Source organism: Aspergillus alliaceus, assembly GCF_009176365.1.
Source record: "Aspergillus alliaceus strain CBS 536.65 unplaced genomic scaffold BDW43scaffold_72, whole genome shotgun sequence".
NCBI classification, from domain to species: Eukaryota; Fungi; Ascomycota; class Eurotiomycetes; order Eurotiales; family Aspergillaceae; genus Aspergillus; species Aspergillus alliaceus.
Window position 1 is genome coordinate 66,654 of NW_022474755.1, and position 16,415 is coordinate 83,068.

General features: G+C 46.8%; 4 protein-coding genes across 4 annotated transcripts; 2 read left to right on the top strand and 2 right to left on the bottom strand.

Moving 5' to 3' along the window:
- The first annotated feature begins 1,341 nt into the window (after positions 1 to 1,341).
- On the top strand, positions 1,342 to 2,369 carry BDW43DRAFT_292532 (GFA family protein). The gene is made up of 2 exons (XM_032043730.1): positions 1,342 to 1,816; positions 1,880 to 2,369. Exons 1-2 carry the CDS (start codon positions 1,667 to 1,669, stop codon positions 2,168 to 2,170), a joined length of 441 nt encoding a protein of 146 aa, XP_031894832.1. The 5' UTR covers positions 1,342 to 1,666; the 3' UTR covers positions 2,171 to 2,369.
- A 611-nt stretch (positions 2,370 to 2,980) lies between these two features.
- Positions 2,981 to 4,402, bottom strand: BDW43DRAFT_323375 (porphobilinogen deaminase). Its single transcript, XM_032049731.1, has 2 exons — positions 3,906 to 4,402; positions 2,981 to 3,846 (listed from the first exon to the last, which is right to left on the bottom strand). Exons 1-2 carry the CDS (start codon positions 4,171 to 4,173, stop codon positions 3,113 to 3,115), a joined length of 1,002 nt encoding a protein of 333 aa, XP_031894833.1. The 5' UTR covers positions 4,174 to 4,402; the 3' UTR covers positions 2,981 to 3,112.
- Positions 4,403 to 8,773: 4,371 nt separating this feature from the next.
- On the bottom strand, positions 8,774 to 10,226 carry BDW43DRAFT_304213 (Zn(II)2Cys6 transcription factor; the record flags this gene model as incomplete). The annotated part of the gene is made up of 4 exons (XM_032045561.1): positions 8,774 to 9,568; positions 9,626 to 9,976; positions 10,032 to 10,106; positions 10,173 to 10,226. The coding sequence occupies 4 exons, from the start codon at positions 10,224 to 10,226 to the stop codon at positions 8,774 to 8,776; spliced, it is 1,275 nt and encodes a 424-aa protein (XP_031894834.1).
- Positions 10,227 to 13,387: 3,161 nt separating this feature from the next.
- On the top strand, positions 13,388 to 15,218 carry BDW43DRAFT_323377 (major facilitator superfamily-domain-containing protein; the record flags this gene model as incomplete). Its single annotated transcript, XM_032049732.1, has 5 exons — positions 13,388 to 13,791; positions 13,843 to 14,453; positions 14,506 to 14,755; positions 14,812 to 14,935; positions 14,994 to 15,218. 5 exons carry the CDS (start codon positions 13,388 to 13,390, stop codon positions 15,216 to 15,218), a joined length of 1,614 nt encoding a protein of 537 aa, XP_031894835.1.
- Between the last annotated feature and the right edge of the window lie 1,197 nt (positions 15,219 to 16,415).

Below are 16,415 nucleotides of genomic sequence, written 5' to 3' on the forward strand. Positions count from 1 at the left end.
TAGCCCTGCCAGAATCAGAGTAACTAAACCTGCTATAATATGCTCTATAGCTCTCACAAGAGTTATGAGAAGCTGCTCACCTGCAGATTAGGGCATCTACACAGTCAAAGCAGAAGGCAGCTATTAGTTTCTAAGATTTCTTTATATCTCTCCCGGGCACTGATATAAAGGTCTTTACAGACAGATCTAAACTAGTAAATAGGATAGCAGGCGCTGGCTTTATTTTATATCAGTCTGGGAAGCAATTTCTACAATCTTCTCTTTCCCTTGGTTTAAATAAAGAGGTCTTTAACGCTGAAGCTGAAGCAGTATTAGCTGGAGTCAAAGCAGTATTAGCACTATATATAGCTTGTTTTACTACCAATCTTTAGATTTGTTTAGATAATCTAGAGATAGCCACACGGCTTCTATCACTATTTACAGGCTTATCACAAGAGATCTTCAAATCCTTCCGGATCATTGCCTTGACATAGCCTACACGGGAGAGATTCCTATATACTGATGGCGGCTGTGTACGGATCCTTTGGGTCCCTGGGCATGTAGACATCCCTAGGAATGAAGCAGCTGATCTCACTGCTAAAACAGAAGCCGCTATGTAACCCCCTTCTTTAAGCAAGTACTCATATACCTCACTAAAACAGAAAACAAAGGCTGATGTGATATCTGCCTTATAAAGATACTGGCTGACTACAGCTCCACAATTATATTAAGATCTATATATTGTCTTCTCCCCCCAGTGCCTAGATAAGCTGAAGATCTCTTACTCCCTGCTCGCGCGGATCCTGGCTACTCATACAGGACATGGCGACTTTATAACTTACTATGAGCGATTTAATCACAAAGATATGTATCTTCTCTGCCGCTGCGGAGCAAGAAAATCCCCCATACACTTCTTCTTCTGCTGTATTGCAAAGAGACACCTGCCATGACCCCCAGGTCCCCCCTCTAAAACAATTCTCTACTTACTAGGCACTTCAAGAGGTGCAGCTAAACTAGCCGCATAGCTATCTGAGACCTGTTTCTTTGAGAATATTTGCCCACAACACCCCTCATCTTAGCAAGACTGAGATATCACATCTTCTTCTCTTTTGTTCTCTATATTTCCTAAAAAAAAAAAAAAAAACTACGCAGTGGAGGCAGAATCGGTTACGGAGTGTAGGTGGACCCGTGCAGCTGGCATTATCTCTATATCTGCTACCGCAGGCCCTCTTCTTTTCTTGACTACGGCAGCTACGTAAACGCGCCAAAGCCCCCTTCATGTACATATAACTAGAACTATAAGCTAGTTAGAGACGCCCAGGACTTACCCCCTGGCGGCCTTTGCCCCAATAGGGGATAGGTGGGTCACATGCTTCGGCGGTGAACCACGGCCGTAAAATACAATCATCATCATCATCATCATCCAAGAACGTTTGACGCTTACGCTACTGCGCTGGGCGCCTGATATCTCGTATCCGTGCCACCGTGGGTGTATGTACCTACCTTAAGACGCAAGGCTAAGCTAGCCGCCAGGTGAACGATCGAGAAGCTTCTAGAGTAGTCCGTACGGCATCCCTCTAGTAGAGACGCAGGCCGACTCACCTTCCCCGCATGTCTTGATGCATAAATGTCCCCATGAACCCAAGTCTCTAATCCTTCATTTTCATTCCCTTCGCAAGACACAAGAATGGCATCTTCAAATTCAGGTTCGTGCCTCTGCGGAGCTGTGCAGTACCGAATCACCGGTGATCCAGGCCAATTTTTCGTCTGCCACTGTGACAACTGTCAAAAAGTATCAGGGTCGGCTTTTATGGCGAATTGCTGGTATATAAAAGACGTAAGTATTCACTTTCTTCACACCCATCATATAGATAGTACATCAAGGCTAAAGAGAGAATAGCAAGTCCAGATAACTCAAGGCCAAGAGTCCGTCAAGACTTACCATGACAAAGCCACCAGTTCAGGCACAGGTTTGAAACGCTCGTTTTGCGAAACTTGTGGATCCAGCCTTTTCGTCCAAAGTGACAAGCCGGAGGGGTTACAATATATCTCCGTGGCGAGCGGGACCATCAACAACCGCGCAAGTTTGCATCCCACGGTGGAGGTGTGGGAGTCGTGCCGACGTCCTTGGCTTTCTCCTATTGAGGGGACTAAGGCGATGGACACGCAGGGAAATTTAATTGAAAAATGATTCTTGTATTCGGTTTAGGACCATGTATTACAGGCTGAGGTATGCCTTCTCTCTTGTAAGGGGTAGGTTAAACTTCTATGATACCAACTAGAGAAGAATGCGGCATAGCTATGCTTAGTACCGTCTATGTTTCTCAGATTAGGAACTTACTGTATTCTAAGTCAGAGAATTATATTTTTAATAAACATGTTAGAGAGAATTTACGTCAATTTACCTACCTTCAACTTGATATGATTTCAGCCTACTCTCAGCTACAACGAGAAGCTCCCAGTCTCTGTTTGCAGGCGCAGAAACTAAGGAACTTTGAAGTTAGACAAGAAGGGGGGAGGGGGAATAATGAATTCACTTAAAAAGTGCATGTCTTTAGCAGGGTATGGCAAAGTTTGAGCACGGTGATGGTGGGCTGGGCGGTTGTAACTTGGAAGCTGGACCGGAAGGTATAATGCTGCACTACTTCGCCCCGAGGTCAGAGTTTTGGTGCAAGAGTATCCAGTCAGGCCGAACTATGCTTATCTGCTTTATGTCTATATATCTGGCCTACATGCTATGTGAAGGCAGAAACCCTAACTTCCACTGTGTCCGGTAATCGCAACCTATGTCCCCTTCATACGTGCGAACCATTTGCTGTGCCTAGTCTGCCTGGGTACCTTTGTGTTATTAAAGATCCATCGTTTGAGTTCTTTATTTCTTGTCATTTCTCGCTTCTCACTTCTCCAATGTAGCTTTTACGCCTAAGAGGTACTCCCACAGTATGCCAGAGTGACTGTGCGACTGTGTCACTTAGGCTGTAGCTTGTCGGGGTGGTCATTGACTAATGTGAAGCCTTGCAGTTAATATAAATCTGAATAGATGCATATATACCATGCACTAGGGGAGTCTGTTATTTGAATAGCGGGGTGGAAAGAGGTTGCCTATGCATATATAGAGATAACTGTGATTTCCTTAGTCTTTGGATGGTCGGGTAACATTGATTTCGCTCAAAATTGCCTCAGCCCCTTTTGCCTTGAGTCTTTCAGCCAGCTCATGTCCTAGTGCTGTCACTTCATCAACGGTGTACACCGTCCTATCGATGGCATCTTGAACGCTTTGGGACCCGTCCAGACTAACGACCATTGCACTCATCCTCAAATGATTGGAGGATTGGTCAACCCACTCTGTCTCAACACCAATTGGAACACTACACCCGCCTTCAAGTGTACGCATGAGAGCGCGCTCCGCGAGACAAGCAAGCGTAGACTTTTGATCGGCCAGCTGGTTCAGCAGTTCTATGGTGCTGGTGTCTCCCTTCCGGATCTCCAGACCAAGTGCTCCCTGACCGACGGCGTGCAGGATACCACCATCTTTGGAGCCGAGGTACTGGTTGATGCGATACTTGAGGCCAACGCGCTCGAGGCCTGCTGCAGACATAATCATGCATGTATACTGGCTCCCAGGATCATCGACCTTGGCCAGGCGGGTGTCGACGTTGCCGCGCAGGTTTGCGAACCGCAGATGAGGGTAAAGACGGCGAAGTTGCGCTGAGCGCCGCACAGACGAAGTGCCGACTACTGCTCCTTGGGGCAGTGTCTTCAAACTGGTAAACGGCAGTCCGGCCTTGACAACCAGGGCATCCCGGGGATCATCGCGAAGTGGAATAGCTGCTAGATCGCACGAGTCGGGAAGCGTGGTCGGCATATCTGGTCAACAGTTATAGGAATGCTCACTAATACAAAAGCAAGAAGATTAGCAGGCTTACCTTTGAGGCAGTGCACTATGACATCCAACTGGCCGGACGTAAGTTTTTCTTCCAACTCGCTTGTCCATAAGCTCTTCGCCCCAAAGTCGTAGAGGGCCGTAGACTTGTCTTTGTCGCCAAGGGTGTGGAGTGCTTCGATCTCAAAGGATCGGTCAGGGGCAATCTTTTGCAGACTATCACGGATACCCTCTGCCTGGACCACGGCGAGGACTGATCTTCGGGTTCCGATTCGCAGCGGCGGCTGCGTAGCAGGGGAGCTTTGCACCATACTGACGGTTTCTAGGTAGAGGGGGTGAAGAATAGAATGGGCAATATCTGGGATAGGAAAATAGCATAGCGTATATGGAGAGATTCAACGACTCTTAATTTGGCCCCCAACTTTGACCCACCGCACTTCTTAGCGGGACTTTCGCAGACAAACATTTGGGTACACCTTGTCGTTATTGCGTGCTCTGCCCCGCAGTAAACACCATATGCTGGTGATCAAGCGAATGCCAAACGTTATTGTGAGTATTACCTGAACCGGAAAAGGTTGAAGCTATTCCCACCTCCTCCACTTCAGATGATCATTCATTCCGTAGAATGAGATAATGCCCAATACCATTTTCCTTTCCCACACTACATATATTGGTAATTAGATTTTGCGATAATCATTTACTGTGTGTGAAGTTGTCTTCGCTTCTCGGCATGAACAAACCTCAGCGCGACTTTTCCACCCGCTGGGGTCACGTTTGCTAAATTTTACATAGGCGAAGGGGAGCAGTGCCGTCGGTATATTATATACACGTATGGTCCATTTACCGTGACTTTAACGTTATACGATAAAGTGATTGCCAGTGTATGTGTTTAGTGTTGTGGTTCGGATGTGGGTACACAATTTAGTAACTATAGGGCATTTATATTTGTCAGATGGCTTAATAGACGGCGATTCAAGAAAGCCCACCCCAGTCTCCCAATAATCGTCAAACAAGAAACGTAGCGTATCTAGCATTTCAATTCCTATCGCAACTAGGCGTCGAATGTAGAATCACAGTGAAATATGATAGGTCTCTAGAGATGTTCCTTGATGAGCAACACTCACCGAGCGGAGCTGTGAAGAACCGTGCGTTGTAATCGGCCATCTAAGAACTCGGAGACAAAGGTTGGAAGATGTTTGTACTGGTCAGCTGGAGGTATCAAGAAGCGCTTTCCCGTAAGGTAGTATCATGATCTTATGCTGCCACGTACTAAAACTTCAAGAGAACATATCGTATCTGGCAGTCCGCCGATGAAGAAAAGCTACTGACCGTCATTGGCCACGGTCTGTGCCATGAATTAAGTTCTTTATATCCATAATGTCCTGGCTGTCTTCCAGCTTGGGCGACTGGGTACGCTTCGGCTCGACAGATACCTGCCGCGAGGCTGTCGGACTACCGAGAAAGTCGTTTTGCCCTACAGCCTTCGCTACATATTGCGAAATTTCTTCCAGGGAGGCGCCCGTCTTCACTTGCTCAATAAGTTCCAAGCTCCGCGTCTTATTATCATCGCCGAGAATTTCCAATATTGCCATCAACAAATTTCTATACCGCTGAACCGCCTCCAGCGAGTGTTTCAGGACAACCTTTCGCCGTCGGTCGGAATCTATGTCTAACAGGCACACAGTTCCCGTTCTCCTACACCTCTCACACGGAATTCCTCCAGTGCACTGCTCTAGTCAACGGTAATGCTTCGTAGATAAGCCATAACACGTTACCTTTGCTTTCTTCTCCCGGCATGTGGAGCATGCTCGTGAGGCTTTTGTGCGTTCAACTGTTGATGAAACCAACACTTGGCCAAAGCTTGCAGGCGAGGCGCCTGGACGTGTTGGACTCATCGAGTTGTTTACTTCGACTTGGTGGGTAATTTCGCCGCGGAGATACTAGAGTTTCTCACAACTTTGGTAGGCAAGCACTCCAGAGAAAAGCTTGTGGGGAGAAATTCCGCAAATCACGCTAGCCGTTGGGTGGAATGTTCAAGGGCGAGGGGGTCAAGTAAGTCCCCAAGATACGGTATTTTGACTAGTTTCAGAGTTAATTTTACGTGCGGTAAGACTAGTGTTCATTGGCTGCGTTACTGATAAAAGAACTATTCATTCCGCACTAGAGGTATAATGTCTGCGTTAGGGCTTCAGGAGCGAAAGTCGTTGACCGACTGCATCCTGACTCTTGGTACAACATAGACCGGGGGATTTATCAACTTGTTGGCTCCTTAGTATTAATCGAAGTCATGTATGGGTCTATGGGGTATTAAACATTTTATGTCAGTGACAGGGTAACCTAACCGCTCGCGCTTCCTCCCCCCTGTCACTCTCTCCTTTGATTCAAGGGATCATTAACGCAGCCACAGGGATCTGCGCACCCCATTTAGGAATGGGAGAAGAAGGGGATGAACTCCTGTGATTGTGATGTATGTACATGTGTTCGCAGACATCCAGAGGCAGCTCTTGCTAACGTCATTCTGCAGCGTCTGATGGAAGGCTTTGGATGCCATGTGATCGGAGATCAACCCTTCAGAGAATGGCAGAATTGGAGCTACTACGAAACGGAAATATGATCCTCTGCCGATCTCATCTAAGCGAGGAAGGAGGAAAGCAAGGGCGAGAACGTTGTTTTGCTGCCAAGGCTTGAGTTGTAACGGTTACTGGCCGATCCCACGTTCTTCAACTCGCGCTCTCTCCCTATCCATCGACTTTATCCGGGCTTGCTTTTAGCAAAATATGCGGGTTGTGGCCGAAAGCATCCAGTTCACTTATGAGATAGTCGAAACCTATAAGAAATCCCCATATTCGACACGTCTACTATGACCAAAAAACTGAATGGTAGACAGACCGATATTGGGTTCATACCTGGGTCATCCGGAGGACTCTTGCTATTTGGAGCCTCAGAGGCCTTTAGCATAGGGGTCTAAATGCAGCCAAGCGCATTGAGCCAAGGAATAGGCCACTCAATAGAAGTTCTATCTTACATTAACCTGGAAGACACATGCAGACGGGTCTGATACCCCTCAGGAAAGGCTACGTGTTGCCTCTGCCCACGACAATTAGTTTTGCGCCACACATCATTCAATCGATATGCGACAGGTCACAACTATTCTCGTTCATTGTTAATTTTATATCAGTAACTCAGATAAGGATCTTCATTCAGCGATATGAGCTCAACAGCGTATGAAACCATGTGTCTTACTTGGAAAATGCACACCTCTTCAATATGGGTAAGTCCATCCCCTATCACCATCATTTCTGTGGCAGAGGGTGCTGCGACAGTTCCATTTGGGCTGCTGGGGGACACGAGTTAATGCGTGCTTTCTGTTTATGATCCAGTGTAGAAATGTACACGTTTTATTATGGCTCTCCACACCCCAGATACTGTTTCCTATTATGCATAAGCCTCGTCTCTCGATTCCTGGGTGGAATGGATATTAAGTAGATATCAGGTTATCGGAGAGGCGACAGGCCAGACACTGTCATTATAGTGCTATATATACATCTAAAGCTCGGCTGGTGTAAGGCTCCTTACGACCAAAATCAAACATGTACTATAGACAGTCGTTCAGCTAAACCAGTCCGTGGATTCAAGCGTCTGCTTCAATCCACGGACTGATTCCATGACGGACTGATTCCAACTATCCATCCCCCAGATCATCGTCGGCGAGGCCAAAGCAAATCTCCCAAAGATCCAGGTCCTCAGGAAACTTCCCTTGCTTCGATATCTCATTGAAAAGCTTTTGCACAACCTGGGGAAGGTTAACCGGCTGATCAGCAGCGATAGAAAGGCTTTCCAGGACAAGCAAATATTGCTGTAGGTTTCTTTTTGAACAGAGCAGTCGTATTGTCGCCCAGGTGGTCATTACCCTCCACGATGGCAGCCTTCTTCACACCCCGGTAACCACAGCGATGGTGAGAAAGCTCCTCCGATGAGTTCTCATCGGCATGGCTTCCCTCTATTCTGTATCCGTAGTCCGTGGGATCCCAATTGCGGGTAAGCCAGCTGGGGTACCGTTCATTACCCAGGAATCAAGGCACAGACGACGCGCCATCCCAGTCAATCAGCGCAGGAACCTTTTCCTTCTTTGGAGACCGTGATATTTTGAAAGTTGCAGTCCGGATGTGTCAAGGCAAAGTGCTCTTGTGAGAGCTCAGACCACGGTAACCACTCAATAAAATATTTCAAAAAAAAAAAAAAAAGGTGTGCTCCTTGACTGAATCTGTCGTCGGGTGGCTGGTTGTGCTCAAACATGCAGAGCATCCATGCCTTACGGCAGGTAAAAGGCTAAATTTCAGACTGAATGACGGCGTCCCATACACTGTTCGTTCTTAGTTGCTCCAACATCGCTGGCATGTCCATAACCCTCACAGGACCGACGCCAGGGGGTTGGCTATTTTGATCAACGATGGGAGACCCCGCTTCAGTAAAGGTGAATTGATTCAGTCGCGGCATCATCATACAGAGGTCCCGTAAGTCTTGTGTGCGATGGCGTTGCATCAGTATACTCCATTATTATATAGGGGCAACCAAGGTCATTATCTAGGCAAGTTGAACATGAGAAGACAGTCGGAGTAGGAACTGTTGTTTTCCGTTTCAAAAGTTTCATGGTTTATGCCTCAGCTGTTTAAGACCCGTGCATACATATCACTGAATCTATCTGGGTATCCAGTGACAGGTGCCTTGGGAATCCATCGATGGCCGGTATTTGAATTCCAGTGGAAACAGAATGCTATTTGAACCAAATAATCTCTCCTGTAGAACGATGCAATCGTTCGGGCTAGCTGACTTGCCTGCTTCTCTCTTTCGATTTGTCGAAATGCTTACTCACTAAAGGATCCAAAATAATTTGAACTAATCTTCGTGATATCAACTAGCCATTAGTCTATACCCGCAAGCCCTCGCCGGAAAGTCAAGCAACTCAACAATTCGTTTATCCCCCCAAGCTTCAAGATACATACATATAGCTTGACATTCAACCCTAACTCGAGGGTCGACCCACCAATCATGAACAGAAGTGTACATCAGCGCTAGCCAGTACGACAAAATGAGGAGAGCACGCGGCTCCTTTGCCGTGAGGAGATTGACAAAGTCAGAATGCAACCGACCCATGAAGTTTGTGATGCGAGTGGCCCCACACTTATGTCGTGGCATGCGCAGTAATGGACACAACATCCGAAGGGGCCAGTGGAACGGGTTCGTCTCCTCAGTCGTGATGTCACTGATGTCGCATAGATCGGCCAGATCGGGGTCGAGGTCTTCGCGGCCCATTCGATGATCATCGTAGAATTCGTAGTTGCTGGATGCTTGGAATGCCTCATTCCAGATGCTCTCGTCTAACCATGGGTCGATGAGTCCTATCATGCAGCGTAGACCGCATTGGACGGAGAGCCAGTTCATCGCGATCGGGTCATCAGAGAAGACCCAGGAGTCGAGAGGATTTGATGCTTCCGCTGAGAAGGAGAACATCCCAATGAGTATGCAGCTAGAAATTAACATGTCCATGTTTTCTCGGCTAATTGGTAACTGCAGCTGGTGTCGATAAATACGTGCTGCCTTGTGCCGAAACCGAGTGGCTATAATGGATTGTTTTGAATCGGGAGGTAAGAGCTGTGCTCTATGTGTGCTTGCCACTGCCAGTATAGAATATAATAGACACGGTTCCTTGTGGATGGTTAGTCATTTGTCTTGTGTTCGCTCTGGGGCGTTAGTTAAACGAACTGTCAAAGCTAATTGGATGGTATGTTCCCGCAGGACCTTCTTTATAGGGGCAAAGGCTGGGGGGTGTGTTGAGACTACCACCTGAGAGAAATGGGAGAGCATGGCTAGCCCAAGAGACCCAAGAGAGTCACCAGAGCCATATAGAAGAGGTGTCGCGTCGTTTAGCTCAGCTTGCAATAAGGAACTGACGTTGTCTGTCATCGCACTGAACGCCAACAAGCCATTCCACTGAAGTGACGTGCCCGCCGGACAAAGTCTCAGACGTCTATCAGCTTGGTTAGGTGGAAGGGTAAAATCACAGACTGCGCCGTGCATTCGACATCGCTTGCATTGAGGCTTTGTTTCATCGCACTAAACATGATATCAGTTTCATTGAGTTGTAGTGCTGTCCGTGGAGGTTCTATACCTTGATTCGACGGCGCTTGCAATTTGTGCAGCCCGTCCGTGACTTTCGATGCGCACGTCGGGGACGATAGCCCTCCTGTGTCGGTTGTAGTTTGCCATTCGGTATGGATTCTCCTGGTAAGTGAGCTCTCGAAGATCGTACTCTGAATGCCGACAAGTAGTCACTATCGCGCCAGTCATGACTAAAGCCTTTCATATTTACAGAGTAAACAATATGATGGATTATGCGACGAAGAGGATAATGTCAGAACACGAGATCAATAAATGCAAGCTCCACTGATTTTATAGCTTCTCTATTCCTGGTCTTTGGACTAATCCCTAACGGGAAGTTCTGCCAAGGCTCGTATTTGGCCGTCCAATCAACGCCCATGGTTCCTCTGTGTCGTGCTAAGCTCCACTGTTCATGACGCAATACGAGCTTTAGTAGCATCCTGAGGCAGTTTCAGAGTGTTCTAATAATATAAAGATAGACCTGAAGATTTTTGACTGTTCATACTCCGATACATAGCCTATGCGCTTGACTGAACCCTGTGATATTTAGCTATCTGACCTCGGTTGCGGAAACGAGCGAGATCGTTGAGTAGGCATGAAAATCGGCCAGAGAGAGGTGCCTACGACTTGTGATGTACTCGACTTGCTTAGAAGGCTTCCTAGAGCGTTATACAGACGTAGCAAAGTGAGTTCTTTTAGCCAGTTCTCGAATTTTTTCCCACTGGCAATGAGGGAATGAGAGATGGTGTCCGGTTTAAAAGGTTGTTTGGAGACTGGCTCTTCAAAACTTCCGCTTTTCTGCTGGTTGGGTTATACATGCGTTGCATAATAAATAGCTGTTGCAATCACGATGTGTACTGGCTACATTCAACAGGGTATGATGAAGTCATGAGCAGCGAGAAGTTCAGGAATTAATTACTTTCGTTCGCTAACGCCTAAGGCAGGACTACAGGCATCTGCCCTCGCGCCAGCGCCTGTTCAACTTACACTCTACCAAGCAGTAACAGGACAGTCCTAGCCACTTGGTGCTTATCTTGTATTAGCACCCGAGGGCTTTCGCAAAGCTGTGGTTCTTTTGCCTCGATTTATTAAATTAGTGAAAGACACGAGATCAGGCAAACTAAAAGCGATAGCGAGTCTTTCCTCAGGTTTTGTTCAACATTGACCTAGAATTCCAATACGTTTCATAGGCTCACTAAGCGACTCCAGATGTATCCCTGCTCTGTGTCTTGAATTTTTCTCCACTACCGTTGGGAATGGTTAGGCCAGAATGAATATGGTGTCAAGTAATTGAGAAGTGCATTACAGGGTACGGAAGACCTTGAGTCAGAGAAAGGCTTGCACAACAAACAGACCTTGCCATTATTAGGGGTTGGCTAGATTGGAAGCATTTAGATAGGATCCAAAATCATGACATCTTAAGACCTTCGAACGAAGATGTTCGTTTCTCGTAGATCAGCCATGTGATGGCTAGTGGAGCGATAAAAGACTATGTCACAGTCCACGATTAACAGTCATACGCGCTAACTAATTAAAGTGCCAAGACATGAAATATCCAGTGTGCTTAAGTCATATACGATCCCCAGAACCCATGTTCAAATAAAGGTGAAAAAGAAAAAGAAAAGAGACCGAAAATCTAGCGGATGTCCGAGACGGATGAATCTTCAAAAGTACCCGCTTTTATCATCCCAAAGCGGTAACCCGAAGTTTGGAAAGATTCTCCAACGTCTCCCTTGTGGGATTGAACTAGTTTACCAGTTACCCCACCGAGACAACACTGCCATCCCTCGGACTACTTCCCTATTCAGCAATGCGCAGCTAAAACCACAACCCGACGGAGCACATTATACATCGGACCGCAAGACCAGTACGGAAGCATAAGGGAGGCATTTTGACCATCCGGGACGTTATGTGCAACGAAACTTGATATGTAGACCAGAACTCAAGCTTCTACCTGTGTACAATTAATTTGGAGAATTGACCCGATTCGCGGGAAGAGTTCTAGAACTAGGGCAATCTCGGAAGATAAAGTTTTTATTTCAGGTGGGTTAAGCTTACCCGTACCGAGAGCGCACAGGCCACCCACGGCTTCCCGACCGTCCATGTGAGCCCTGAATCGATTTCCATGGGCTGTTGTGTCTTCCGAGATAGGGAGCACCAATCGGGATTTTCGGATATTGATCGCCAGGAGTAAACAACATTCTCGAGGTGCAGATGATCAACAACCGGCCTGTATCTCCCGACGATCAATGTGATTCTGGCTTACTGAAGCTTTGACCGTGTGATATAGTTATATGTTGCAGCAGCTTTGAATCCCGGACTAGCTTTCGGGAAGAAGAGGGGACTGATAAACGCAAGTAAGAAAAGAAAAGGAACACAGTAGGATATCGCCAATTCCAAATTTTGACGATCCAGTTTTTCCTCGCTGCCGCCAGGGCCCTAACCAATCCTCCTTCCACAACCGTGGTTAAAAAAATTGTTCACATGGTCTGTCGCAGTCTATCCCCGCACGTCCGAAAAGAGTTATCCGATTTGAAAAACGTGTAAATTTTCAATTCAGCAAGCCTCTACCATAGGAGTGAGTATGAGATTAGGTAGTATTTATTGAAGAAATCTAGGCTTGACGGTAGTATGCATTGCGAAGGGTATGCTAGGGCTTAAGTTGAGGTCTAGGTTTAAGATAGGATAAGGCTACAAGACTACCAGTTACTGTCTTAATTCGCATAGTTCTATCCGTTTCAGCACATGAAATTCGTTACCAACGTGCGTCAATCACCTTACTGCAACTAGATAAGATAGTGGGGGTCATAGGCCAATGCGATCGAAACACAAGGTGAAAGAGCCATCTGGTCCATAGTGCTTGGTCTCGACTCGACAAGGAATCCCGAGATAACGTTGCGGAAATAAAAGTCTGACGAAGTTGGCGCGGTCGTGGGTATGATGGGATATTGCCGATCCATTGAGAGTCCCAGGAAATGAGCTAATTGGATCTCATGTACTTGTCAACGACGATGGGTGGCGAATGAAGTAAGACTTTAACCAAGCCCGGCACATATTCCATACCACGGGGAGGACATTCGCAATAGTCGGTGTAACAAAATAATGGGCGATCAAAGTGCTAGTTAGCAATCCACTCGATAATACGCAATGGAAGTAGTCGGATTATTGAGTCAATCCAATTATCGGTCTTGAAAAGAATCTGCAAAGCCCGACTGAAGTCTGGGTTGCAAAACTTTGTATGCTCGGTCGAGCATACCCACTTTTTTATTAAGCTGCTAGGAAAATCAGAGATTTTAAAGAGCTTGCTGCTCGCCCGTCTGAGATACCTCAGTAAAATCAAAGATTCTCTCTTTCATAAAGCACATTATGACCAATTTTGACTTCGGTTTTCGAAACCGGAGCCAGGAGAGTGAGAAGGATGGCTGGTTTGGCAAACTTCCTCAGTTCACCATCATCTCCCGCCCGGAATCGTCGTTAGGGCACAGCACCCCCTCGTCCGGTCTGGCCACCCCGACCGAAGAGAAGGGTCTTACTACTCTACAGCCCTGTCCAGAAATCGGTCGGTTGGCTTCTTGGAGAGGAGCGTTAATCTTGCTGGTGACATCTGGCTCCCAATTTCTCGACAATGTTTTCATGACCAGCTCAAATATCGCCCTATCATCTATCCAAGAAGACTTTGGCGTGTCTAGTACCGATTTACAGTGGATGATTTCGGCTTATACTTTGACCTTTGGTGGCTTTCTCCTGCTGGCAGGAGTGCTATCCGATCGGTAAGGACATTCTGGCCGTGAAGAGAGAAGACCTTTCTAATGTATCAACAGTTATGGGAGAAAAATGATCCTCTGCCTTGGCCTTTTTTGGCTTTCCATCTGGACCCTTGCTATTGGGTTTGGCCAGTCTTTCATTCAGCTCGCGGTCTTTCGTGGTATCCAGGGAATCGGTGCAGCGTTGACTGTCCCATCTGCGATCGGAATCATCAGCTCCTACTTTTCTGGAGTCGATCGAACCCGGGGTCTGTCTATTTACGCAGCCTCGGGAACCCTGGGATTCTGCGTTGGTCTCATCTTCGGTGGTTTCCTTACATCCTCACTAGGCTGGAGATACATCTTCTACTTAATTGTAATCATCACCGGCTTGCTCGGTATCCTGGGCGCTATAGTCCTCCCCAAAGACGAACTAGCTGGGAAGGAAAAGCCAAAGATGGATTACCTCGGGGCTCTGATGTCTACTGCTGGTCTTATTCTTCTTCAGTTTGTCCTATCCAGCGGAGGTGACTACGGCTGGGGCACTCCATTCATTATTGTTCTTCTCATTCTCGCTGTTGCTCTCCTAGGTGCCTTCACTCTTCTTGAATGGTACATATCATACCCGATTATGCCTCTAGACATATGGAAGATCCCCAATTTTGCAGGACTGTGGATTGCAGGATTCAGTGAGTCTTCCCGAAAACCACCCTCCTCATTGAATACTAACAATAATCCCAGCCTGCTACGGTAGCTACCAAAATGTCATCTACTACATCGTTTTGATGGCACAGCAAGTGGACAATCTTTCCGCCGGGGACACAGCCCTTCGCTTTTTGCCCATGGGCGTGATTGGGTTCATCGCCTCCATGGGAACAGGCAAGGCGCTCGAATACGTGAACGGGAAATATACTCTCATCGCAGGACTGGTCCTGACAGTAATAGCTCCCATCCCTAGCTCCTTGACGGCAACGAACTCAGAGCCAGATTTGTACGTACCTCAACCTCCCCTCAAAACGCTCTAGAGAATCTTACTAACAACACCAGCTGGGTGAATGTCCTCCCCGCATCCCTCATCAGCATCACAGCCGTATCGTTGATATTCGTCACAACAAGCACAACAATCCTGACTACCGTCCCAGTCAATGTGAAAAGCTTGTGCGGTGGAATGGTAATCTCCTCCTTTATCTCTACGCATCTCATCAAAATAAACTAACAAAACAACCCAGCTAAACACAGCCTTCCAAATCGGCTCCGGTGTAGCCCTCGCCATCTCCGCTGCTGTCACAGATTCCGTCGACATCCAAAAAGGCCATGGTCTTGCACAACAATATTCCACCGGCCTATGGTGCTCTGCCGGACTCGCCGGGCTCGGTCTGATCATCGCCCTGATCACAGTCCGCAGACGCGGCATCGGACCAAATGATAGGAACGATAGCCCCGTCGCGATTTAACTAATGACATAGACATAGACATAGATATAGACTATTGGTTTTTTTTTTTTTTGTCTTTTCCTTTTATACCTCGGACTTTAACGAATGTGGATGGATTGATTTATTATAGAAAGGTTTTACGTTAGGACTTAGTTTCACATGAACTTCTGTCTGGTACTTTCAGGCTATAGAGTGGCGAAAAATAGACGGATGTGTTTCTTTCTAGGGCTACGTGTCTAGCGTGATTGAATCAAAAAATTCAGTTGACGATCCCGTTTTTGCCTGAGATCCACTTTTGGCGGGAGGAGATTTACTTAAGAGTTCCGCATGGGGACCCACTACGTGGGCTTTCCTATTCTTCGAGAAGGCAAATAGAAAGAAGATAAAAGAGAATAAAGTGGGGACAGGAAGAATGCAATGCGTCCTCAGCCAAAGAAAGATCTCTGGACTAGACGTAGAACAGGACATGATTCATAATGCAAATATTTTCTTTTCAAATTGACATATGTAGGAGGTTTGTCGGGCTCATGTCTAGTTCTATAATTAATACCATGCGCAATTCGAAGATATACCCCTCAGTAAGCAGGGTATGCCCTGCTGCTACTAAGCCAGCGAGTGCTAGTAAGCTGGCAGCCGAGGTTTTTGTTCGGCTAAGTTCTAGCTGCCTCTCCCTTTGGACAATCCCGGTCATGAACCATTCTTGTTGTTTCCGGTTGGCCTGGATATTGTCTGGCAGGTGGGATAATGAATTAATGCAGAGGAACTCCTGTCAGAGAGATTATATCATACAGCTTGAGAGTCAGAGTCATCTCAATGGTTCAGAGAACAATCATAATGTACGATAGCTAGTAAAACATTGAAAGATTTCAGATCGCTCACTGTGATGAGTCTGGGCCAACCGCATTGATTGAGCAAAGCGATCAAAGGCCTACAGGGGGAAAGCTCATGTTTCTCCTCAATCGGCTATCCTAGTTATGGGAATGAATATGGTGTAAGCTTGGGTGCTGATCATACGAGGCCTTATAATGTTTTGTCTAGAATTCTAACTTACGACTCGTTCATTCCGTCCTCAGCCAATCACTTCTTCACTCACTTTGGTTGTGTTGCTAACTACCAAGGAAAGTGTTATATGAGTTCCCCCTCCTTAGAAGCTTTTCGCAACTCGAAAGTCATATCGGTGGTGAAGCCGTATTTTGCCTCTATCAATGGAAATGGGCA

Bases quoted from the DNA above. Each gene is read 5' to 3' on its own strand.
- BDW43DRAFT_292532 (XM_032043730.1), top strand. From the start codon at position 1,667: ATGGCATCTTCAAATTCAGGTTCGTGCCTCTGCGGAGCTGTGCAGTAC. The intron at 1,817-1,879 runs GTAAGTATTCAC...AAGAGAGAATAG, and splicing joins ATTGCTGGTATATAAAAGAC to CAAGTCCAGATAACTCAAGG.
- BDW43DRAFT_323375 (XM_032049731.1), bottom strand. From the start codon at position 4,173: ATGGTGCAAAGCTCCCCTGCTACGCAGCCGCCGCTGCGAATCGGAACC. The intron at 3,847-3,905 runs GTAAGCCTGCTA...ACTGTTGACCAG, and splicing joins CATAGTGCACTGCCTCAAAG to ATATGCCGACCACGCTTCCC.